Source organism: Haliotis rubra, unplaced genomic scaffold (genome assembly GCF_003918875.1).
Source record: "Haliotis rubra isolate DU_JTF1 unplaced genomic scaffold, ASM391887v1 Scf276, whole genome shotgun sequence".
Classification (NCBI taxonomy): domain Eukaryota; kingdom Metazoa; phylum Mollusca; class Gastropoda; order Lepetellida; family Haliotidae; genus Haliotis; species Haliotis rubra.
Window position 1 is genome coordinate 525,872 of NW_025766847.1, and position 27,616 is coordinate 553,487.

The 27,616-nt window shown below is 37.9% G+C and overlaps 2 protein-coding genes across 2 annotated transcripts; one reads left to right on the forward strand and one right to left on the reverse strand.

Annotated features, from left to right (window-relative positions):
* Positions 1–1,712: 1,712 nt before the first annotated feature.
* LOC124280908 (chitobiosyldiphosphodolichol beta-mannosyltransferase-like) lies at positions 1,713–17,091 on the reverse strand. The gene is made up of 13 exons (XM_046716894.1): positions 16,802–17,091; positions 16,236–16,316; positions 15,506–15,609; positions 14,485–14,633; positions 14,043–14,132; positions 9,285–9,395; positions 8,766–8,863; positions 7,972–8,010; positions 6,949–7,011; positions 6,214–6,324; positions 3,059–3,173; positions 2,425–2,500; positions 1,713–1,912 (listed from the first exon to the last, which is right to left on the reverse strand). The coding sequence occupies exons 1-13, from the start codon at positions 16,998–17,000 to the stop codon at positions 1,769–1,771; spliced, it is 1,380 nt and encodes a 459-aa protein (XP_046572850.1). The 5' UTR covers positions 17,001–17,091; the 3' UTR covers positions 1,713–1,768.
* A 196-nt stretch (positions 17,092–17,287) lies between these two features.
* LOC124280909 (ankyrin repeat domain-containing protein 54-like) lies at positions 17,288–27,575 on the forward strand. Its single transcript, XM_046716895.1, has 7 exons — positions 17,288–17,439; positions 20,051–20,264; positions 21,132–21,179; positions 21,891–22,061; positions 24,506–24,553; positions 25,109–25,233; positions 25,725–27,575. The coding sequence occupies exons 1-7, from the start codon at positions 17,380–17,382 to the stop codon at positions 25,908–25,910; spliced, it is 852 nt and encodes a 283-aa protein (XP_046572851.1). The 5' UTR covers positions 17,288–17,379; the 3' UTR covers positions 25,911–27,575.
* Positions 27,576–27,616: the final 41 nt, after the last annotated feature.

A 27,616-nucleotide genomic window follows, 5' to 3' on the forward strand; every position in this document is an offset into this window, starting at 1 on the left:
GTTACTTCTGCTCAACAGGAAGTGTGTAGCTGAAGGTGTCCGTCAGGTGTACCTACGGCTGGCCACACACAAGTGGAAACAAGTCAGGCAGTGCTACAACTTCATCAGACAAAACTTCGAGAACCAGGACCATCTTTCAGCAGCTGATCTGGACGAGTCACATGACCACGAAGTCACCCAGATTGCTCGTGGACTTAGTATGGAGTGTTGTGCGTTCCAGCGATCATGCTAACAGTATCTGACTGACTGAGTTGGTGAAAACTACATCAAGCTGAAGCTGCATCTTTATTCAGCAGTATATAATAGTAAATACTGAACCACGCTTGGAGTGTTGTGCATTCCAGCGATCATGCTAGCAGTATGTAAAATACTCATGGGATGACTCGATGTTGAAGATATACGCCTTCACCGATGGGCATCTGGTGCTCGTTGTAAATATTCTTTGAAACTCATGGGTGGAATCTTGTGAGTTTCAATGACCAAGCCAGCTGGACAAAATACTCTTTAACGTATGTTGATGAGTCTGTTTTCACGGACTGAAATCTAGTGCTTGTTATAAACATTGTTAATACCCGGTGATGTCATAGCATCATAACACATTATTTATGTATCTTTAATAAACTGTTTAACAGCCAATGTGTTGTTGTTGGTTTGTAACACCACACATTATATTGCCAACCATTATTGATAAACCTGGGCTGTACCAAATTTATTAGTTTCAAGTACTTGGAGCTTGAAATTGAATCAAGACATTTCAGGATTAACAGGTGCAGCATAATTTCATTCTGTACATATACATGTTGAAATATATTCAGCAACACCCGTATTTTCTCAGACTGAACAACTTTAATAAACTGGTGCAAAACATGTGTCAGGGTTTCCATACCATATGAATTTTGAAGTGAAAATAAAGAGTTGAGGAGAAACATGGCCAAGATTAGCACGACATAATCTGTTTTATTTGAAGATCAGACAAAATTTGAATGGAAAACAGCACATCACTGACATCCTACACTGGGTTGTTGTTCCACATTTCCATGACCATCCTCTGAACACAAAGCCAGTCCTAGTGGACGACAATGCTAAGCCAAATTGTGCACATGTCATTGGTGAGTTCTACGTTAAGAGGCAGCAGCGAACCTATAAAACTCCCATAGAGCATTATGGGTTGCAGAATATGCCAAAGAGATTTTCCAGTACAAAAGACTGATGTATTGGAACTCCATCAAGAATGAAATGCAATATCACAATGATAATATTATTTAATGTCTGAACACAGTCAATGCAGAGGTTTGAATCTTTAACACCGAGGAGAGTCAATGACGTTATTGCATTGGGCAGAGGTTACAACATACATTGTTCTCGGTTATTGATACTTATGGGATTTCTGCAGGATTGTGTGCCAGAAACTTGAAAATGAACGCACTTATTAACACTATACAACCATAGTTACCAGTGCTACAAAATGTGTCAATGTTTTGCAGCGTTCACGAATAACTAGTTTTTTCATTCTTAAAGCAGTTTCATTGCCATTTATTTACTCTTTGACAATCAGATGATCCAGATAGCAAGTTAAAAAAGGATAAGTTCCTGGGCTAAGTTAAGGTAAAATATTGCTACTATGAAAAATAAGGGTGTTGCAATACTTTTTTCCATGTGTATATATTAGAGATTTAGAGAAATGCTCTCTACTTTGAAAAATAAGGAACACCTTTTGGTAACAATATGTTTTATATAACATGATTAAAACAAGGGTAAATGTTGACCATCAGTCTGTCTTCACTTTGTCCTGAAACAATGGGAGAGCAAGTCGGGCCCACTGGTCGTGCCATCTCACTGACTGAAACGACTTCACATTGTTTCGCAGTTTCTTCAATTCTGACTGGTTGTCTGGAAATCCCTTCAGGAGATCCTGTGAAGACAAGCATTGATGTTTTAGTTTTCAAACATTTGATACCTGTAATTCTATTCTTGACACCATGCTTGAACACTGAAGAAGCAGGTTTATAGTGAGAATGACTGTTCTTTTACACATGTGAGATATGAAGAAAGATCTTAATGGGACAAATAACTGATCTCTTATAATGATTTGCACACTCACTTGTATCTACAGTTTAGTTAAGGGGTATTCTGTTCTACAGCCAACAGGTGACAACAATGGAATGGTGAACAGAGAATGTGACTGACAGTTGCCAATGTTGAACTCTACCCATGCATCGTTATTTCAGAATACACTTAGTTATTGTTTGTCTTGCAAAAGTTTTCTGTCAAAATATGCAGCCAAACTTTATTTTTTCAATAAGCTAAAAACATGATGATAACTAGCTTTATAATCAGGACAATCCAGCTTTTGAACTGTATTCCTTTCAAGTTTGAAATATTAATCTGCTGTAATATATTCACATTATAATGAAGTATAGTTACCTGTAATTGGACTGACAACTGCTGACTGTCTTGGAACACCAGACCATTCTCTCCATGCTTGACCAACTCTGGCAGACTGGCAACACAAAACCACATGACAGTGCCACATTAAACAAATTGTTTAAAATATCAAGTCATGCCATGAGTTTATGAAGAGTTATATTTCATCAGGAAGAAGGTCAGGCTGGATTCCTGTTTACACAATATTTCAGCAATACCATTGGGTCCATCACGTCACCTTGGACGACGAACATTGGTTGCTGGGGGCTTATTCTAACCCAGAACACCCATCAGGACACGCATAGGCTGCTCGAAGTCTTTTCTAACCAGGAATGCCCATAAGTAGGTTTCTGGGGTCCCTTACTAACCAGGAATGCCAATCAATAGATTCCTGGGTCCTATGCTAACCATCATTTGAAACCCTAGAAGGTCATTTGAAACACTAGAATGTCATTTGAAACATAAGAATGTTATTTATTGAAGTTGTTTCATGTTTGCCAGTGCTGAGTTTGGAAATGAATGCAATTAACTTACTCATTAGTGAGTGAGTGAGATCCCTTAAGTTGACTCATGACAAGCACAGGTTACTTTGGACCAAATCTACACAACCAATCAGTTGTGTGTATTCACTGACCATTTAAAATCCACTGCACAAACTGGAAGGCCACATCCAAACATGTCCACTACTTTCATTGGTAGATCCAGCCCACTGGAGGACTTGTGAAGACACACGCCTATGTCAGCTGAGCCTGTGGGAGAAAGGAGAAACCTGCACACTATTGACGTATTTATACACACTTCTGTCTCCTTCGGTAGCAGACTCAACCCTTGTTACATACAAGAGGCACCTGCAGAGCCATGAGTTTTTATAGCTCAATTTGATTTTTCTGAGCAAACTTCAAATAATCCATTAACAGGTTTCTCTCCAGAATGATAATTCAATGGATTGATAAATAAAGGGCTAGAGGGCTAGTTCCTGAGTGAAGAACTGACTAATTTAGATAACTTAACCTGTGCTAATTGCATCCAGATACACAAAACCCTCCCAGCAAACATTCATGATGAAGTCATATGCACTGATCATGCTGATCTTCTGTTGTTGTTGTTGTTTGCTTTATTTAACATCGCACCCACAACAAAACAAAAACAACAAAAATACAACAACAGAGTATTAAGGGAAATTTGAATGGGAGGCCGAATTAAAAAGGTAAAAAATATGAAATAGGTACAGAGTAATAGAGATTTGGAATTTAATATATATGTAGTGTAATAAATGGTGTTTGTTATTTTTTTGGTTTTACACCCAACCCATGTTTAAAAACATATTTATTTAGTGAATAATGATAAACATATAAAAGGTTAAAAAATGAAGTTGATAAAAAGAGAGAATATTCGAAGTGTACATATATATTTGTCATCATAAAGTCTGTTTAATGCAACCCAACTTCTTCTGATTAGTTTAACAACATCTCACCCAATCTCAAACTATTAACACAATTTAGTTAAGCTCTGTCACCTGTGTAACTAATACTGAATAGTTAAAGAACATCTCACACAATCTCAAACTATTAACACAATTTAGTTAAGCTCTGTCACCTGTGTAACTAATGCTGATTAGTTAAAAACATCTCACCCAATCTCAAACTATTAACACAATTTAGTTAAGCTCTGTCACCTGTGTAACTAATGCTGATTAGTTTAACAACATCTCACCCAATCTCAAGCCAATAACACAATATAGTTAAGCTCTGTCAGCTCTTCTAAAATACCAATCAAACAGATAAGCTCTGTCACCTGTGTAACTAATGCTGATTAGTTTAACAACATCTCACCCAATCTCAAGCCAATAACACAGGTTATTAGTCTGTCACCTGTGTAATCAATACTACTGTCAACAATCAGACAAAGCAAACAATGTGTTAGCCATGAGAGTTGAACAGCTGTGAGGGAAAAGTACCAAAGTAGTATTGTTTGTGCCAGTGTGATTTGTAAAGAAACATTTCAATACATGATGTTCATTATCCAAACATCCTGCAACAGTATACTTTATCACTTGACATTTTACAATTAGTGTAGGCTAACATAAGAATATGTTCATTCATGGTCAGTAAAAACAGCACATGTAGTCAAATTTGACCTGTCTGTATTTATTACCTGCAATAATCCAGTTGTATATTCCCTGCTGCTTACAGCCAATGAATTTCTAACTATTTATAGATCACCCTAATATCAATGAGCTATACCAATACTAGCTATGAAACACCACTAGCTATTTCACCACCACTTTACAGCCAATGAAACACCACTAACTATTTCACCACCACTTTACAGTCAATGAAACACCACTAACTATTTCACCACCACTTTACAGCCAATGATTTCAAACAATCAGTCAACACTAACTTTTCCTGTGCCAATGAAACATCATGGCTATTTCACCACCACTTTACAGCCAATGAAACACCACTAGCTATTTGCCATACAGTCAATGAAACTCACTAAATTTCACCACCACTTTACAAATGAAACACCACTTATTTTGTGACTAACTATTTCACCACCACTTTACAGTCAATGAAACACCATCTATCACCAATCTACCACCTACATCCAGCCACAGCCATGACTAGTTCCAGCCCAGAAACACCACTAACTATTTCACCACCACCAATCAGCAACATGTTTTTCCTCAGTTAGAACTGTGATTAGCACATGATAATCCAATCAGTTGATTAGCCATGATAATCCTTGTTAATCCCATCTATTGGAGAACTCAGCTTGCCACTAATCCAACAGACTTCTCCATGTCTCAGTGTCACACAGACAAGTATATAGAAGCAGAATGTCTGGTTCAAACCAGTCACATTCAAGCTTTGGATGTGAATTGTCAACTTGTCCTCCCAAATCCATCCATTCTAACTCTGACACCATGGCAACATCCAGTTCCACCACCTGTGATCAGACCTGCTCCCTGGATAACTTGTCTTCTGCTGCTGCCGTATGGAAGGACGACCCAGTGTCTGCCTCCTTCCAACTTTTCAGTCTTATTGAAATGCAGGATAGATTCCTCAAACAAGTCCAGGTCATAGGTATGTATACATCTTGTTCTATAATCATTCATACCAACTAAGTGGTCCTTATAACCATATTTACTGTATTACCCAATATTCTCTTTTTATCCAAACATTCAATAAGCATAAAACTGTTGAAAAACGTGTACTCATTTCAGATCCCACTAAAGTACTAAAATATATTTCTGATTTCAGATGCCTACATCCTGGAACTGTCCGAGAAGATCGTGAGAGATGCAGCTAATGGTGGCCATGTTGGACATGGGTTACTTCTGCTCAACAGGAAGTGTGTAGCTGAAGGTGTCCGTCAGGTGTACCTACGACTGGCCACACACAAGTGGAGACAAGTCAGGCAGTGCTACAACTTCATCAGAAAAAACTACGAGAACCAGGACCATCTTTCAGCAGCTGATCTGGACGAGTCACATGACCACGAAGTCACCCAGATTGCTCGTGGACTTAGTATGGAGTGTTGTTTCGTTCCAGCGATCATGCTAACAGTATCTGACTGACTGAGTTGGTGAAAACTACATCAAGCTGAAGCTGCATCTTTATTCAGCAGTATATAATAGTGCTTATTGTAAATACTGTACCATGCTGTTAAGTATTTTGTTTTTGTAAATAAACATCACAATGTTCAGAGCTTCCTCTGTTTGTTTGCTCACAATGATCATTTATGTCACCTATAGCTTGTACACCTGCTCCAGATACTACTCACCAAGCAGGAGTGGATAGTCCTCAGATGTTAGCCATGGCAGACAGAACTTGACATGAGAGAAAGTCATCTCAGATATCTTCTTCATATAAAAGTCTTTCTGAGGACCTTTGCCTGTGGATAGACAACCTACTTTTGTAGGTACTTATTTCTGAAGTGCAAAGTAAAGAGTTCTGATCTTCAGAGATTCTGTATACTGGTAAAATTATTCAAAATGCTAAAACATATCTGTATGACCGCCAAATCGCCATAGTTACCAAACAGCGTAACATTTGGTGAGATACTGATAATGATAATCACTTTACAGTAGCCTGAAAAGAATGTCCTAACACTATTTTTCTCTTCATCAAATATATTAAAATTTGAAAAAGATATTCAGAGATGCCAACCCTGAATCTAATGAAAGTGGAGTCATGCCTAAATTTACAAAATTGTATACGGTAAAAAGAAAAAGGTTTTCATTCTCTTTAAGTAGTTATTTATAGAGAAAAAGGGGAGCAGATTTTGCATGTGGTTGGCATCTCTGTATGATATTGTGCAGCCCGGCTGAGATTACTCTTTAGAACAGCAGGTTACAACAGACCCCTAATACCCACTGTGTAGTGTGACTTTAGTTGGAGAATTTACACTTTGAAATGCAAGCAGCCTCTACACACATGATGACCACTGTTTTCATGTCATCAGCTACACAGGTGAACCAAAGCCCGAAAACATGAGTCTTCTATAGGACCTACTCACCTGTAATCACACAGATCAGGTCAGGTAAGGACGAGGATTTTGTAGATACTGCCGCCTCATATTCTGCAAACGGGAATAGAAATTCACTTTTTTCACTTGACAAAAATCCATTCACAACACATGATCCTTGTTCACACACGGTAAATAAAGCTGCTGTTGCATTTTATCATTGTAGGATATTTATATAGCGCATATATCCACCCCAACTCGTACATGATCATTTTCTCAAGTTCACACTTTCTTGATTCCCACACAGCTTGATTATTTGAAATGTTTATAGGATTACTACATCTAATCTAATCATCTCTATGTTTCAACTACAGCATCAATAGTCATATTATAACAAACAATAAAATAGGTAGGTAGTATCGACGTCAGCAACTGAGGCGAGCCAATCATCTCACTTTTACCGTTGTTACTTGGAAAACAGATTCACTAACACAGCCTAAATCTGCTTTACCCATTTTTCAATTCATAGTGTTAAAAACAGTAACATTAGAATAGTTCAAAACTAGTAACTTGTAGCTGATGTGTATACAGTAATCAGCTTGCACCATTGTTATAAGGTGTACGAGTTTCTAGTTAATTAGACTAATGGTATGTTACTGCAAAGCTTCCGATCTTGCCACAATGGCAGAGTGGTCAGCCGAATATTGTAAATTGAGTTGACAGTTGAAAGGTTAGCAAGTGTGGGTGTTTAGACGTCATATTCTTTTTCAATTTGTGTGAGTCTTCAAGGAATTTAAGGCTCTTAAGGGGAATTTTATGCATAGTTTGGATACTTGAGAGTCCCAGATGAGTTCAAGACAAGGATGGGACACGCTCAGCACATCCATGTAGACCACATGGTTATGCATCCACATTTAGCGATAGAAATACACACACATCCTCAACTAAAATGAACTGAGCATCGTTCATTAAGCATTTCCGCATATTGTGCATGTGCATATTTACTTAATCAACATACGAAGTATATATGATAAAGTAAGTTGTGTCGTGCTGACTTCTGAGGTACTGACTTACTTTCTAAAGCAGAGAGTAGGATACCAAAGTCTTCATCCTCTGTAATAGGAAAGGACAGATTAGATTTCATTATGTACTTCCTATAGGAGTTGCAGTCAAATAACCACATGTCAAAATGAAAGCCTCATTTAGCTGATATCTCAGTTCTTTCATTTGAGAGACTATTACAGTGAGTGAGTGAGTGAGTATGGATTAAGGCTGCAGTATTCCAGTTGTATCAAGTGATTGAGTGAGTTGGGTTTTTAACCGCTTTTAGCAATATTCCAGCAAAATCACGACGGGGAAACACCAGAAATGGGCTTCACACATTGAGCCCATGTGGGGAATCAAACCCAGGTATTCAGCGTGATGAGTGAACGCTTTAACCGCTGAGCTAACCCACTGCCCCTAGTTATATCAAGGCATGTCAGCATAAACTTAGGAGGATAGCAACACACAGGTACGGTACTGACAATCCTAGAAAATTGGTGCAACCAGGATTTGAACACATAAACATAGGTTTTGAGTGATTTCGACAGAGCAATGGGTGAAACAGAACAACAATATTCCAGTCAAATCACTGTCTGTCAGCTTATTGAGGAGAGATGCTCACAATATCTTGTTTTCCCACCAGAAACAAAGGGACATAATCCTGCACAGTTAGATGCAATGCTTTTCACCACTGGGTCACTTATCCTCTCTCACATATGTACAGGTGACAGACTGATTATGAAGAAACAATCCACCAGTCTATCAGGTAAATCAATATCCTCCAAGCCATTACAACAAACACACTGCAAGGTACAGAAGCTCACCTGTCCAGCTGGTACTACTGACAAGAAGTGCTGGCCTTGACCTTCGTTCCACTACACCTAACTCGTCTCTGCTGGTAAATACGGGATTCTCTGGCGACCTGCACAGCGCAATGTCATATGATCTCCATGTGTTGTGTATGAATGTCTGTCCACATCATGATAATTCTCAGTCCAGTTGTTTCAGTTCAAGACATTTCCAACTATGTTAAACTCATAATGCTTATTTTGATATTACATGAATGTTTCTCTCCTACACCCTCTGTAATTTTCATTACAAAAGTAAACTGTGTCTGTCTGTGTGTTGTGCTGCTGTAACATAAAGACTAGACAGAGCACAGTCAGATCTTCTGGTTTGTCAAACATCAGTCAGGTTAGTTGGCATGGGTTGAATGAAAATTGGAAACAGACAATTTTGGAAATAATACAAAATAGTTAGAAGTTTCAATCTCTAACCCAGAGCACTAATATCCTCCAAATCATGTTTGATTCAGATCTGGAAAAGAGTGACAGTATACTTACTCTGCAGCAAACACAGGGTATTCCTGACACAGTCTGGAGAAGAGCTCATGTTTAGTAGAGACTGACGTAGCCTTGAATCGCTCTGGTGGTCGGTCATACAACGTCACTGCTCTGGGACAATTAGACAACCCTTGTTTTACAGGGCATCAAAACATGGTACAGGCAGACTTTGAAATCTTTGTCTTAAAACTAGTCTACAAGCATAGCATAAACCTTATTTGAATGGCCATTGCAGCTTGTAACTAGTGCTGCTTACACAAGGATAAAATGATTGGTATGTTAGTTTTTCTGTCAGTCTTGTTCAGCTGAATTTGTATGAAACCTGAAGCACTGACAACTGGTTCAGAATGATGGACCTCAATGACTGCCAGTCAATGAGGAATGCCATCATGGGATTTCCATTTCACATAATGTAGTATAGTCTCTTTGTGCATGCTGCTGTGAAATATCTTATAAAATGCATGGTGAACATAAAGTGTCTGAAACTATCCAGAGACAGTTTAGGTAAATGAACATGCACAAAACATAAGTTTAACCTCAGATGTCAGATATATATATCATAGTGAGTGAGTTTAGTGTTATGCTGCACTCAGCAATATTCCAGCTATATGGCGGCTATGGCTGGGATGATTCACCAATGCATCGATGCATCGCAATATATTTAAGTTTGATACAGCTATCGTATCGTCAACTGGTGTATCGATACAAAACGATACACAACTTTTTTGGCAAAACAGTATTATCCTTAACATGTTACAGTACATATTTAGAGAAAAATACGCAAGTAAGATAGAGTTACTTGTTCGTTTATTACAATAGTGTTATTATTAAACACAAATACCTTGAAATAAATCATTTTAAATCTTGATACCGAGTCATTCTTTCAAGGTGTATGTATCGTGATACGTATCATATCGCAGGTAAAATATCACGATATGTATCATATCGTGACATAGTCGTATCATCCCAGCCCTAATGGCAGCGGTCTGTAAATAATCGAGTCTGGACCAGACAATCCAGTGATCAACAGCATGAGCATCGATCTGCGTAATTGGGAACTGATGACATGTGTCAACCAAGCCAGCGAGCCTGACTACCCGATCCTGTTAGTCGCCTCTTACGACAAGCATGGGTTGCTGAAGGTACATTCTAACCTTGACCTGCACGGGTCTATATATATCATCATAGATGACTAAACAATGATTAAACAAATAAAGGCATCCACTGATATTGAAGGGCGGTGGGGTAGCCCAGTGGTTAAAGAACCACTAAACTTTGTTTTTTGTTACTCTTTTAACCATTACATATGAAAGATTTGTGGTTAGTCTTATGCGGAACACCAAATTTATTCTTTAAAAACTTGTGGTTAATTAATACCGAGCGATTAAAAGTGGCCAAAAAGTCGCCTGCTTCCCTCTCGCCCGCCATCGAAACCACAGACAGGTTACGTAACTCTGTCACCAGAGCACTGCAGTGACGTCATATGAGGAACGATTTTCAGTTAGTTGTATAGAAAGTGTGTAGCACGCTCATCATTTTTATGATTTCTCAACATGAACGACGACATGCCGAATCGTTGCTTTGTCGTCAATTGCTCCTAGGGGTCGCTTATGACGCCGGCGCACACGGGAAGTTCATGGTCGTACTGTCACTTGAGCATTAACAACATGTCTGAATAAGAAATAAGGCAGTGTCTGAATGCACATTCATGTTTATTCATTCAAATAAAAACAAGATATACTGTATTTTGTTTACCTTGTGAAAAAGGCACTGATTTTACTTTGTATTGTAATGATCCCGTCTCTTCAAAATATCAGAGACAGTCTGTCTGCCGATTCCGTATGTTGATGCTAATGCTTTCTGTGTAGGTCGAGGTGTTTTATCAAAATCTTCTATCAGCTGCACTTTTTGTTGAAGGGTCAACTCACATCGTGCTCGTTTTGCCGGCCGAGGCATTTTGGCGATGCTGACTATTACACTACTGACATTATACGATTTTACCTTAAATACATGTACCCTCGAATCAACTAAACTCTTGCTGGTTTTTACAGTCAAACTGCCCATGTAAGTGACACGTACCACTCACTGATTAACAAGACACTGATTGACATTTCCCGTTTCTGAATAATCTCAGGAGTCAATACCCTCGAATCAACAACATGTAAACACTTGCTTGTTTTTACAGCCAAACTGCCCACTACATGCATTAATTACTCTATGTAAGTGTTACGTACCACTCACTGATTAACAAGATGCTGATTAACACTTCCCGTTTCTGAATAATCTCGGGGGTCACAGCGAATTGTGTTGTTACATCATTTGGACCTAATCTCATCAAAGGGTTACGCCGTCTTTCATGTGCCGGTTTTTACAGATTCGTTTTCATAACAACTTGTTTGTTGGGACTGAAAGACAATGCCGATATCCTGAATAGACAGATGCCGATGTTTACAGATGTTTCTAAATGAAAAGAACGTGCATTTCTGCCGGGACTGAAACTTTGAGCCGATGTAGACAGAGTGCCGGTGTTTACAAAGGCCGGTATTGACAGAGTCCACTGTAGTTTGTTTTCATCAAGTTAGAAAATCAAAACTACTTTCTACTCGTAGTTAAATATGTATTGGAATCATAACCAAAAGGATTTTGCATGACACAACTTATAACATAACGATTTCTTCCACGGAAGCGAGGTGGGGGTCGAAGTCACAATACTGCGCGATAAATTTCTTGCTACATTCACATGGTTAATGTCCACTCACCAGTATGTAGATACTAGTCAATGTGCGTCTTTATATTTGGTCTTATAATCCTAATTAGTTTATTATCATACTTTTATGCATTTTGAAACTAAATAAAAAGCTGACGATCTGCTGAGACTTATAGTGAATTTATAACAGAACTGTAATATCTAGACATTTTACAGTTTGCAAATGTGAATCATAATTCGCACACACACCCTAGTGTATGTTGTCTGTCTCATTACACTTCACGGCGAAAACAATGATTCTGTTGAATACTACGACAAATAAATAAAAAACAAAATGCAAATATTAAAATTAAAACAGATTAAAGTTATAGGAACAATATCAGGCCATTACCTTGTTTGAGGAATGTATCCATCAATATCCACAAAACTGTTCCAAATGATGTGTCTTTTAACAGTTTAATATACGAAAAAGTGATCAATCTTTTCAGGTATTGGTGTATAGTCTCATTGGTCACCCAAGATAGCACACCTGGCAACTAATTGCATAATGTCCGCCTTTCATTAAAACAGTAATTTAGTTAGCCAATAATGGGCAATCAATCAATGTATTGCGGTTAATCCTTTGAAAGAAGGGCGTTGTTTTTACATGAACACCGACACGGCAGAGTGTATTCAGTATAGATTAGTTAATCTACATACATAAACACTACCTTTTGACAATTCGCTGTGTAAGATAAAGTAATTAATCAATCAGTGTGTTATCGGTTAACCCTTTGATCGATGTTTATAATGTTGAATATTTACTCCAGACACAAGAAATGCCAAATGGGAACCTTTGTCGGGTAATCTAAGTGTGTTACCACTTATTATACCTGTTATAAATTTATTAACTGACCATCAAGTGAATGATGACAAATAACATGTGTAGGTTTATACCACCTAACACGGGTTACAACAAGGGAGTATTAATTGCTGTATTGCATGTGAAAACTTATGGGCCGACACTGTTTTGAGAATACAAACAGATTTTTACATGACATGATTAAATATCGAGGTAAAAACACAGAAATGGGATCAATTTGGATCAGTCATTATACAAATAGGGCCTAACGACACCAATCAATTGTGACAGAAGCGTCTATGAAAACAAGTTGTAACTTCGGAAACTAGGCAAAGCAGGGAGACAAAATTAAATGACAGTAGATTGTGAGAACATAGCTTTCATTTTCCACAACAATTGTCACGATTTCAGGTTTATACAAGCCTGTAAACAAGATAATTTACCCCCTAAAATGTAGATGAATTCTGCATCGCCCCTTAAAGCTATTCCTCATATGATGTCACAGAGTCGCGCCGCTCTGATTGGTTGAAGTTTCGTTCGCGGGTGAGAATTGTGCACTGTTGTCAAAAAGGTCGATTTAAGTCAATTAAAGGTCGAAATGAGTAGTTTTAATGACGGGGTTTCATTTATAACGATGCCAGTTAGTGATTTATGTATTTTTACCCCCTAGGGTTTATGTGACCTTTAAGGCATTTGCTCGTCATGCCAAGGAGATGGGTTCAATTCCCCACATAGGCACAATGTGTGAAGCCCATTTCTGGTGTCCCTGCCACGATATTGCTGGAATATTGCTAAAAGCAGCATAAAACCAAACTCACTCACTAACATTGAGAGACCTAACCTGTTCCTTAGATCCAGAACTGGTTCCTCATTCCAGGTGTATATACATAACTTTGAGGCATTGAACCTGGCATCAACCAACTAAGTTCACCCCCCACCCACCCCAACTTAATTCCTATGCCCTCCCCTCCACTAAACTCACTCAATATTTCAAACAATCCAAACATAGTTCAGTTATATGCATAAAACTTTTGTTTACCCTCAGATATATTTTATAGATCCAATGTTTAATGATGATTACACAAGTAAAAACATCAAATAATTTCAAGGGACTTTAACTTAGATCCAGGATTGGTTACACCTTCCATGCATATATCCCCAAGTTTGCAGCATTAGCACCGATCTTAACAACAAATTCCACTCAACTCACTTTACACCCCAGTTGTCATGCAGGTCCTTCCTCATGGCTTCCGTCACACACAGGTTGGAATTTGCAAATCTTCCAAAGAATCTTTCATACCTGAAAACAAAGGATTTTGTTATATTTCAAACTGTAATCACAATTCGATTGGTGGTTAGACCTAAACAGACACAATTGTAAGAGTAATATCTATAGATATAACTGCTATTACAGGCCTTTTGAGAGATTTGGCCATAAAGCAGCCATATTGTGTTTGTGTGTAAAATTGTACTCAGTGGAAGTTTTAACCTTGAAGACCTGAAGACTAACTGCATGAATATAACATACGAGGTCAGGCATTCTCTAAAAACACAATCGGTGAAGAAAATCAGGTAAATATGAAATGTTTCCAAATGACTTCCACACTTGACATTAATGCATCAGCAAGTCTAAAACAAGAAATCACACTGACCACTTTGAGAAGGCCACGAGTGGATGAGACCTGCCCAGGCTAAGGCTGAGGATGGTGTAGCCATAGTTGTGCCAGTCTACCACAAGATGGCTGGATCTCAGTAGCGACACAAGCCAGCAGACGGCAATAGTTGGGATGGCAGGGGGGTTCTAGGGAGAACAGACAGACATCATCTTCAAGTGCCAAAGACAATAACCATCTGACGGCTGACAAAGCTGTTCCATCAACAAGTATGAATAACTCAGGAAGCTCCATGGTTTAGAATACTGATTACAAGCTGGAACTTTAACAACTTTGACTATCTAGTTTCAGCCTGACTTGCAACCTAGAAGAATGTTTCTTTACATAAACTGACATGCACTTGCAAAGTGATCATCAAACTGTCACCATAATGTCCACAGTAGGTGGCTTTGTGTTTGTAGTATTATTGTTCATAGCACAACAAATAAATTTCATTTGATTTGCTAACCAGTGTTTTTCTTTAGCTTTTACGTTACTATTAACCTTATCATAAACAGGCCACTCCCAATAATAGACTACAGTTTCTTGTTTGGCTGATTATGGCCATGTATTGTGTTACTCCGGTTACCAAAGCCATATTAATGTACATTGTCCATCTCTCATATGTTAATGATTAAATAAGCAGTCTGTGAGGTCATTACTGTTGAATAAAATATTCCTAAGAATTGATTTCAATATTATTCATATTGCCATAAACAAATATTGCAGTTAATTCTTAAATATTTCCATTAATAGACTATATAAAGTATATTGTTCAACATCCCTCGTAAGTATTTCAAAGCCAATTATTCTATATTTAACATGAGGAAGAGTAATTCAATACATATGATTCAATAATGTTTCATCAATGTAGTTTTGTAGTTTCTGTGAAAGTGTTTGATCATGCAACATGTTATATTTGTGATTACACTGTCGCACTTTCTCCATCCAAAACATGTAGAATCAGATTAAAATAAAATTCTTGTCCAATGAAACAGTGATGGACAGATGAGCATCTTACCTGCAGCAGTGTATATCCAGACTTAGGCAACAGGAGAAGAGTAAATCCAAGAACAGCTGATTGCCAGATGACTTTCAGAAAATAGCCTATGATTCTTGGAAACACTGTAAAAAATGAACCCAACGTCAAAATGATTCATCTACTGAGTACAGCTTTAAACAATTTGTTGTTTAAAGCTGTACTCAGCAATATTTAGACCATACAGTGGAAGACAATACAGTGGGAGTCTGTAAATAACCGACTCTGTACTTGATAATCCAGTGAATGACATCGTGAGCACGGACCTACTAGATATGATGAAATTCATCAAGAAAGTGATGAGCATGATCACTTGATCATTCTTTATAAACATATCAAAGCAGTGACAAATGTCAGTTTCCCCATATTTATAGTAGGTTATCATTGGTATGCTTTGAGGATCACATTGTCAGAATATCCTTACATCTATTTCTCTGGGTTTTTTGTAATTTAAGAACAATTACAACAAAATGACTTCTAAGAGTTTTCTTTTCTGTGTGCAGAGTGACAATATTCATATGAAGAAATAACTGGAAACGCCTCTACCTTCAGGCTGGAATGCTCTCTTACACTAACTTTTCTTGAACTTCAACTCACTCAGACACTCACTGACTTTTAAATTCTTTCAAACTCATCAGTGTATTAAATAACATCATTATATATACATTTTGGATATGCATACCATGAAGAAAATGAGAAAGGTACGGCTTACCTCTGAACAGAGCAGGAGGTTCCATCATTGTGTGAACTGATATGTTTTCTTCATCTGTTACTTGTTTATGTGGAACTGAACCTTCATGTGAGTAAAAACGTAAAGTACATTTGCAAATATGTGATTATATACATACTGTAGTATTACTGCTGAATGCTCTAGTAGTTAAAGCCAAACGGTATACTATTAGTATATATTTTCTAGTTAAAAATGTTCTATACCTTTCTCAAACTTGAAAAAACTCTTTCATAACCATTTGGATAACCAGTGATAACAAATTCCCTGTCTAGATGCTAGATAATCATTTTATCCAAAGTGCCTACTAGTGAATTCATAGTATATTTTAACATAAGCGTTCAGTGGAATTGTTTCCCAAAAGTAAAATACATTGAAAAGATTAGCCGAGGGCCACGATGCGGTCCTATGTACAGATATATACAATACAGTCACGAGCGATGCAGGGTTATGTCTTGACTGAATAGGACGGCATCGCGGCTCTAAAAAGATATGATAGTATCACCCGAGTCAAGGTCAGATCAACAAGAAATTATCTGTTTGTGATTTACCTCCATAGCCCACGATGTCCACCATGTATCCTTCCTTTGCAAGTGACAATGCATGATACTGAATCCGTGGGCTACGTCCGATGTCTCCGAGTACAACAACGCAAGCTGCCTTTTTTCCTTTAACAACATAATTTAGTAGCAGGTATAAAAATATCAGTATAAAGGGAAACCAAAACAAAAGTTGGAACGTATATAACATTATAGATACTGAACATATCGTGAAAAATCCTGACGTGTAAATCTGTCAACAACGTAATACACGAAAACACGTGTCAACGTCAGATTGTAAACTTCCGGATGTTCCATACATCAATCCAAATTCATCATTTTTATTTTATATAAATGAAAACAGATAGGTTGTATTTCAACAATAGAAAGCTATTAGTAGCATATTACATTTCGGGCATATTTTATGTTGAAACAAAAATGATCTACTTAATAGTTTGCTTTTCTTCTAAGCGACTCAAATTCAAGGGGAGATAAGTGCGGTTCATTATATGTGCCAACTTAGCAGACTGGAACTTGAAGACACTATATTTTCATTTTTAGAACTTAGAACCGTTTAGTTAATTGCAGGAATGAACAACGAAACGGACGACAGCGAAAGTGATGGAACCAGCACTGAAGGCGAATATACGGTAACTAATTAAACTGAAGAGCGAGAGAGTGAAAAGCAGTGTCCAAAATAGTTGTTTGCCTGCAAGGATTGTAGTAAAAGTCTTTTTCATGAACTAATCACACCTGAAATTGCCCTTTACATTTGTTTATATTTTTTAAAATGAGATATGATTTGTTTCAGCTCAAATTTCATGTTTTTAAATTCTGGTTGCACTCGATGTGCCTTTTGTAATAGGCGTGGTTCTCAGAGGCTGTAGGTGAATTCGTAGACCAGACTGGTTCGTAGACGTGGAAATCTGGTGGATTCGTAGACGGATTGAGCGGTGGATTCGTAGACGTTAGTAAAATGGGAAAAGTTCAACCTCAGTGGTGAAGAAAATCGACTAAAAGTGTTTGCATTTTGTGAAATAAATAAAATATATCAGGTAAGTATGATCGGCGGTGAAAATATGCTTAAAATAATAAAATAATAAAACATGCTTCACAGCGGTTCACGTCCGACAAACTTGGACAAATCATAGGCCGCTAATATATTAAATTCAGTTGTGTAAAATTAAAAGATATGTATTAGGTAAGTATCGTCATTCAACGTTCAACTACGCAGACCAGCAGAGAAGTAGCAGAAAACACTTACATCTCCTACACAGAGTATTTCTGCAATCAAAACAACTCACCACTTCCTAATTAACATTCACAACAACTCAGTGAAACCTGTTAATCCACATTCACAACAACTCAGTGAAACCTGTTAATCAGTCGGGAAATTATCATTTATTTATTTCATTATCTCTGTCTTTTTAATAATTGGTCGTTTATGGTATATTTCTTTTCATTTCTTTTTTTTTCTTCATATTGCTGTAGAGTATTTTTAATAGTGTTTTTTACATGTTCCACATATTTTTCATCATAAAGTAATGAATTATTAAACTTCCAAAAACCTTTTCCTCGTGGTGTGTAAAAATCAAACTTAATATATACTATTATTCAATTATTAATCACCGTCTACGAAATCACCGTCTACGAACCAGTCTGGGTTACGAATCCACCGCGTCTACGAACTGGTTCAGTCTACGAAATCACCGTATCCCTTCTCAGTAGACTACCATCGCCCAGTGACAGCTGAGTTAAGTTAAGTAGTGTGTAGGAACATGATGTTTAATCAACCTTGTTTGGACTTTGCGTTGTGTACTTTTATTTTATATGTGTGCGTTCGGGTTGATCTGTTCTCTACTCAAAACTCAGTGACCAGTTCGTGAATCGGGCATAAAGCCTATTGGGAAATAACAGACACAAGATAACACTGATAATATAATTTATTACAAAAGACAAACAAAAACTTAACAGTCTGTAAACTACACTTCTCTCTCACTCACATAATTAGATTTAAGAAAACAAGCTTCGTGAGGAAAAACACCAAACCCCTATAACCTCTTCAAAATAGAACCTCCCGAAACCAACCCCGTCTAACTGGACATTACCCAAAGTCTATAACTCAATTTCTATTCCGTTTCCTACTCCTAATTCTCCCCCAACCCGACCTAAGACTAGTTTAAAAGGAACCTAACTTCCCCATTTTAACAATCCATAGAGAAACTTCTTCTGAAAAGCCACCCCAAACCAACCCCGTTTAACTGGATATTACCCAAAGTCTAAAGCTTAATACCTATTCCGTTTCCTACTTCTACTTTTCCCCCAACCCGACCTAACACGAATATACAAAACTTAGCATCCCCCTCCACAAAACCTAACATTCCACTCTGCAAACCGGGAGGGAATGATCCTGAAACAGGACCTCGGGACAGAGATATTACCTGATGCTCGGATGACCGAAAGCTAGACACTGAATCCAGAGAGCCAGGTCACTTATATAGCTCTCTAGAACAACCTCTGACATGGGTCAAAGTTCACCTACTGATGACGGACGTCTCCGCCAATCAGAGCCTACCCAACATATTTAGCACCAACCACGTGGCCTACCCAATGTATCTAGCGCTACGATGAACGGTAACCCCGGACAAGAAGTTGTCCCGTAGTAGAGCAAGTGAAACAATGTGCTACAAGACTATCTGGTAGACAGTTATTTTATATGTGGTACGTATAGTTTGAATATCCCGTTATGAAGCCCCTGCCCCCATGCTTACGCTATAATTTAACCCAGTTTTCCTACACTTTTATCACTGGTAACAATATTTCTATGCTGCACATTGTAAAATAATATAGTCAGATTTGCAGGGGAATGTAGGTATGGTTACCATGAGTTGGAGGCCCAGCAGTACCATGTCATGACAATATGAACATGACTCAGAAATAGTCTTATGAAGAATGATGACAATTTTTATGAATATAAAACTTCATTTGTGAAAGGCGACATTTTGACATAGATTCTAATGTTGTTGTCAAGCAAGCTTCATCATCATTCTTAATCACCTCGGCTGCTATAATGCCCATCAAACTAGTCATAGATTTATTATGTCAGATTATTTATACCTAATATGTAAATGTCTACTTTCCGATTCTAAATATGTTTTTCACGAGACATACCAAGTTTTTAAGATACTGTTTAGTGGCAAACTGATTCTATAATCACACTATCTGTTGTTTATTACATGGCTAAAGAATTGCTGGTTGCAGGTAGCAGGGTTTGAGCATCCCAAGTTTGACTTCACCAGCTGGAACCCAGAGCCCCCTGCAGGGCTCCAGTTCATGTGTCTGGTGCCTCTTAACCCCTCCTACACCAACTCTCAGCAGAGGAAGGTCACTGGAAAGATCAGAGTGTCACAAACACACCGTCGGAAACGCATGAAGGAACAACAAACTGGAAGGACCACTGGAAGAAATATTCATGGTCAGTTTGTAAAATTTTCAGATTCATCCTGATTTTAATCCGATACCTGTTTGTTTTAAAGTGGTCCCCTATAAAAAGGGGAATTACAGACATCTGATCTTCCACATTCCACTGCAATCTCCGTATTCCTGTTTTATCAATACATTATTTTGTCTTAATTGCTTACTGTTAGGAAAAAGCATTGAAGCTAGTGCTGGGGCAATTGATTGAATAATCGGTCAAAAGACCATTAGATTAATTGATATTCATAAAAACGGAAACATTGAACTAAACATTAGAAAGTATGTTTCTTATTGTTATGTTTGTTATATCAAGACATAAACAACTGATGCAGTTTCCTGTCAAAACAGGAAGTATCCTTGATCGTCTTGATCGTGGTATTAATTGTTGCCTGTTTTGTTTGTACAATGTTATGAATGAGTGCTGTTTTTACCAACATGAGTTTTGTGGTGGGGTTCATGATTACAATTGATTATTGATCGATTACTGCACTCCGATTGTCTATCTGCACATCATGAGCGATAAACAGCAGTAATTAAAACTGAGTTGTTGTTGTATGATTTCTCACAATACTGTGTGTCAATTGTTATATGAGTGACAATGAATGTTACAGCAGTTTGGAATTTGGAAATGTACTGGGTATATTAGATATGACAAATTTTCATGCTTTGACAATTTGAAAATCATATTTATGAAAAAGGCCATACATTTTAAGTACCCCCATGATTGTTTTATGTTTTATCATCAAATATGAAAAAGATAGCAAGTGCTTTCCATGATGACTCATAGATAATGTGCAGTCCCATATTCATTGAAAAACAAGAACCTCCTTATATTTCTTTATGGATGCTTTAATTCTTTTTGCAGATGAGAAAAAATTAAGAAATGCAGCTTCAAAAAATGAATATTGTACAGGTATGCTTTTTTGGAATTCATGAATATTATACTATACAACAAATATTTGTCAAGTTGACAAATACAAGTGGACACTACTTATATATTTTCTACTGGCCAAGATAATGTCTACATTGCAATGACATCACATGTAGGTAGGAGCCATAACAATGACATCACATGTAGGTAGGAACCATAACAATGACATCACATGTAGGTAGGAACCATTGGACATCACTTGTTGGTAGGAACCATAACAATGACATCACTTGTCACATGTAGGTAGGAACCATTGCAATGACATCACTTGTTGGTAGGAACCATAACAATGACATCACATGTAGGTAGGAACCATAACAATGACATCACATGTAGGTAGGAGCCATAACAATGACATCACATGTAGGTAGGAACCATAACAATGACATCACATGTAGGTAGGAACCATTGCAATGACATCATTTGTTGGTAGGAACCATAACAATGACATCACTTGTAGGTAGGAACCATAACAATGGCATCACATGTAGGTAGGAGCCATTGCAATGACACTACTTATATATTTTCTACTGGCCAAGATAATATCTACATTGTGGTATTTTCTTTGTTAGACAGGCCAGAAATGACCTTATTGGGCAACCATAAGAAAATGACACTTCTTTCAGACAGAACTGAATTGTTTAAATGTTTGTTTTCTGTCATGTGGTTGAGATGATGATTCTTTGTGCCCAGTGATTGAGTTGCTGGACAGTGGAGTTGATCCGTGCAGCCATGATGAGAAGAAGAGGACTGCCCTTCACTTTGCTTCCTGTCAGGGTCATGAGCTGATTGTGAAGGTGTTGCTGGACAAGGGAGCAGACGTCAACCAGAAGGATATACTGGGAAACACTCCACTGCACCTAGGTAGGACCCATTGCAATGACATCATTTGTAGGTAGGAGCCATTGCAATGACATCACATGTAGGTAGGAGCCATAACAATGACATCACATGTAGGTAGGAACCATAACAATGACATAACTTGTAATGACATCACATGTAGATAGGAGCCATTGCAATGATATCATTTGTAGGTAGGAGCCATTGCAGTGACATCACATGTAGATAGGAGCCATAACAATGACATCACATGTAGGTAGGTGCCATAACAATGACATCACATGTATGTAGGAGCCATAACATTAACAATGACATCACATGTAGATAGGAGCCATTGCAATGACATCACATGTAGGTAGGAGCCATTGCAATGACATCACATGTAGGTAGGAGCCATAACAATGACATCACATGTAGGTAGGAGCCATAACATTAACAATGACATCACATGTAGATAGGAGCCATTGCAATGACATCACTTGTAGGTAGGAGCCATAACAATGACATCACATGTAGGTAGGATCCATAACAATGACATCACATGTTGTAGGAACCATTGCAATGACAGGAACCATAACATTAACAATGACATCACATGTAGGTAGGTGCCATAACAATGACATCACATGTATGTAGGAGCCATAACATTAACAATGACATCACATGTAGATAGGAGCCATTGCAATGACATCATTTGTAGGTAGGAGCCACTGCAATGACATCACATGTAGGTAGGAGCCATAACAATGACATCACATGTAGGTAGGAGCAATAACATTAACAATGACATCACATGTAGATAGGAGCCATTGCAATGACATCACTTGTAGGTAGGAGCCATAACAATGACATCACATGTAGGTAGGAGCCATAACAATGACATCACATGTAGGTAGGAGCCATAACATTAACAATGACATCACATGTAGATAGGAGCCATTAACAATGACATCACTTGTAGGTAGGAGCCATAACAATGACATCACATGTAGGTAGGAGCCATAACAATGACATCACATGTAGGTAGGAGCCATAACATTAACAATGACATCACATGTAGATAGGAGCCATAACAATGACATCACTTGTAGGTAGGAGCCATAACAATGACATCACATTGTAGGTAGGTAGGAGCCATTGCAATGACATAACAATGACATCACAATGACATCACATGTAGGTAGGAGCCATAACAATGACATCACATGTAGGTAGGAGCCATTGAAATGACATCACTTGTTGGTAGGAGCCATTAACAATGACATCACTTGTAGATAGGAGCCATTGCAATGACATCACTTGTAGGTAGGAACCATAACAATGACATCACTTGTAGGTAGGAGCCTTTGCAATGACATCACTTGTTGGTAGGAACCATAACAATGACATCACTTGTAGGTAGGAACCATAACAATGACATCACATGTAGGTAGGATCCATTGCAATGGCATCACTTGTTGGTAGGAACCATAACAATGACATCACATGTAGGTAGGAACCATAACAATGACATCACATGTAGGTAGGAGCCATTGCAAGGACATCACATGTAGGTAGAACCCATTGCAAGGACATCACTTGTTGGTAGGAACCATTGCAATGACATCACATGTAGGTAGGAGCCATTGCAATGACATCACTTGTTGGTAGGAGCCATAGCAATAACATCACATGTAGGTAGAAGCCATTGCAATGACATCATTTGTTGGTAGGAACCATAACGTTGATATCACTTGTAGGTAGGAGCCATTGCAATGACATCATTTGTTGGTAGGAACCATAACATTGACATCACTTGTAGGTAGGAGCTATTGCAATGACATCACTTGTAGGTAGGAGCTATTGCAATGAAATCACTTGTTGGTAGGAACCTTAACATTGACATCACTTGTAGGTAGGAGCCATTGCAATGACATCACTTGTAGGTAGGAACCATTGCAATAACATCACTTGTAGGTAGGAGCCATTGCAATGACATCATTTGTTGGTAGGAACCATAACATTGATATCACTTGTAGGTAGGAGCCATTGCAATGACATCACTTGTTGGTAGGAACCGTAACATTGACATCACTTGTAGGTAGGAGCCATTGCAATGACATCACTTGTAGGTAGGAACCATAACAATGACATCACTTGTAGGTAGGAGCCATTGCAATGACATCACTTGTTGGTAGGAACCATAACATTGACATCACTTGTAGGTAGGAGCCATTGCAATGACATCACTTGTAGGTAGGAACCATAACAATGACATCACTTGTAGGTAGGAGCTATTGCAATGACATCACTTGTTGGTAGGATCCATAACAATGACATCACTTGTAGGTAGGAACCATAACAATGACATCACTTGTAGGTAGGAGCCATTGCAATGACATCACTTGTTGGTAGGAACCATAACAATGACATTGCATGTTGGGAAGAACCATAAAGCTTGTGTTTCTGACAGCCTCTTGTTATTCCAGCTGCATGTACCTGCCAGGTGCCTGTTGTGTCACTCCTTCTCAAGGCAGGTGAGTAGCTACTTGGAGTAATACACATGCACATGCTACCTTCATTCTTTATTAGATGCCATCAGTTGTCCTTTCAACCAACTTTTTGGCGGGCTTAAACTGAAAATGTTTCATATACATTTTGAAAGTACACTGATTTGGTCTAGTTAAGTATAACATTAAAATCACTATGAAAACAAGATAAATCATTTTACTTTTTGTACTTACAACCAGGAAAAGGTGGGGTGAAATGGGATTTGATACTGCATTAAAGTAGTGCACTTATACAGCATTGCACATTGATGTGTCTGTATGCAGCTGTTGTTTTCATAGTAATAGCCCACTTATATACAATATCACTTTTAACATGGACACCCATTCAGTATGCTGAAACCAGCCACCTTTGTTTTATCCCTTAAATGCCTAGCACCAGACAGGGTAACAAGTAACATCTTTTTATGTCTTTTGGTAAGATGCAGCCAAAAATAGAACCACAGACATTAAGCTCTCTGGTCATGGTGGCAGTTTCAACCAGATCTAAGGTCTTCAGCTTTATCTTTGGCATTCCCGTTTCAGGTCCAGACTTGGAGCTTGTGAACAAGTATGGCACTACCCCAGTGACTCTAGCAAAGGCCAAGCTGAAGTACTTGGCTGAGAACAAGACTTATTCTTCCAAGCAGATCCGAGATGAAGTTGTGCATGTAGGGATGGTTCCTTTACTTTCAAGATTGATTGATCTATCTGTGTCATGTGTAAATTATACTCTGTTTTGTTTTGGATAGGTTAATCTATGTTGGCAATGGTGACTCTAAAAGGACAAGTCTATTGAAAAGGATGTCACACTGGTCTAAAGCTCCCTTGTTGCATTCCTTGACAATGCCAGGTCCAAATATTTCTCAACATGAACCAAAACAATAACTAAACTCAATTAGTTTTTCTTAGTGGAAAAAATGCAGTTGTGTTAGAGAATATTGATTTGAATCAGTAAAATAAAATTTGTTTGTGTACACTTGCCCTTTTTGATTGGTCCTGATTTGTTGCTGAGTAGGGCGTAAAACTAAACTCACTAAAATGGTCCTGATTTGAAAGACTTTTTGTGGCCTACTCAATTCCTATTTATTAATCAGAATCCTATTGGTGGAATTTGTATACACATATTTAATCACTGTTCATATACATATAAATATTGCAGGTGTCAGAGATGATGAAAACCTACTTGGATTTATCAGGGTTAAAGTCAGAGTCAGAGCAAGTAGATGAACTGTGTCAGCAGCTACAACGTACGTCAACACGAGAGCAGGTGGACAACATCAGCTCTCTCCTGGCAGACTTTACCAGCATGACCTTACAGAAGAAGAATGATCAGCACCCAGGATGATGTGTGGGTGTGTGTGTCTCCGTGTGTGTACGTCGTTTCATATGTGTGTGTCTGTGCATGCATGCGTGCGTGCATGCATGCGTGCGTGCACGCGTATGTCTGTATCTGCATGTGTGTACATAATGTATGTCTGGGTGTGAGAAAGTATGTGGTAACAAGTCACAGGACCAATAGATATACTTAGTCACAGTGTAATGCATATCAGTATAGTAGAGCTCAAATACCATTTGACAACAAAAATTATTCAAACACTACTAGGCAGTCATATTCATGAACACCTAAAATTACATTATTTAGATGACCCTGCAGCCAATATTTGGCATATTGATCTACCGTGCCTAAGTTAAACAATCTCGCAAAAGTCATTTAGACCAGTAATGAATAAACTGATAAACGTTTGAAGACAGATCACAGTAGACTTCTGATCCAACCTTCAAATGTTCAGTGTTGATTACCCAGACAAAATGTTCTGCAACACTTCACTTACCAATATCTTTGTGTACCAAGACACAAGGACATAAAGCACCTTTAATATGATTCTAGTTTCACTAAACATGAAGACTATATGCTTGTTGTATGTATGTATGCCTGTTTTTGGTGGCAGCAAGTTACTCCAACAATGTTATTACAATGCTACTGCATTATGAGGGTGGAACGTGACCATTAATGTGTAACATAGGTCAAAACTTGTAAAAAGTCTGAAGGGACAAGATCCATTTTAGTTATTTTATGTAAACAATTTGTCTGGAATATTTTGAATTTGACAAACATACCTAAAGGTTTGAGAAACCTGTGCTTTCTAAAACTAGTTTTAGTAGTATGGATATTTATGGCATTTTCATGGCAGAACTAAACATAGAAACATCTTTGTGTTTCACATTTACTTAGGTCTTGATTCCAGAGCCAAATCAACCCCTGGGGGTTCCAGGTTAGAAATGGCCCTAAGCAACATAAGCTGGTTGTGATAGGAAATTTAATGGATGGTCGTGACTTGGTTGATTGTGTGTCAACATACTCCTATGGCATGGATCGTTGCTCACAGTATCAGTCACTGGATTGTCTGGTCCAGGCTGGATTATTTAGAGGGCACTGGCATATAGCAGCAATATAGCTGAGTGATGCATTAAACAACAAACGCACAACTTCGCACATGGAGCCTGATCATCAGATTCGCTGTACTTCTATTTTATTGTTACTTGCAAGTTTAGTTAACTGTCACAGAATTGTGAACATATTTGTACTTTTGTTCCTTATAGGCTTTTGAAAATTCACAATCTTTTTGAATGAATATCTTATATTTGTATAAGATATATTGTATTTCTTATGTATTATTCAAAGTTATATCTTGCTTGTTTATGCACAAAGTTGTATTTCACCCTTGTGAAACCTGATGGTCACTCATTACAAGGAGGATCTGCATTTGATTCTGTTTTCATGTTGAGCAATAGCCTTGCACAGAAGAGGCTTGTCATTTGTTTAATTGTCTTCATGAACTTGAAAAAGTAGGATCATTTAAGGGCTGTGACTAGATTGCTGGCCTATGAGACTGAAAGACTTTAAGTTACCACGAAGGTATTGACATTGCTGAAGAAGTATTTACATGTATATCACTTTTATACATATTTGTTGTGTATTGTATATGAAACAAATATATAATTGAAAGTATGTTTTTGTCATCTTTTATGATCACTAAATCTATACAAATC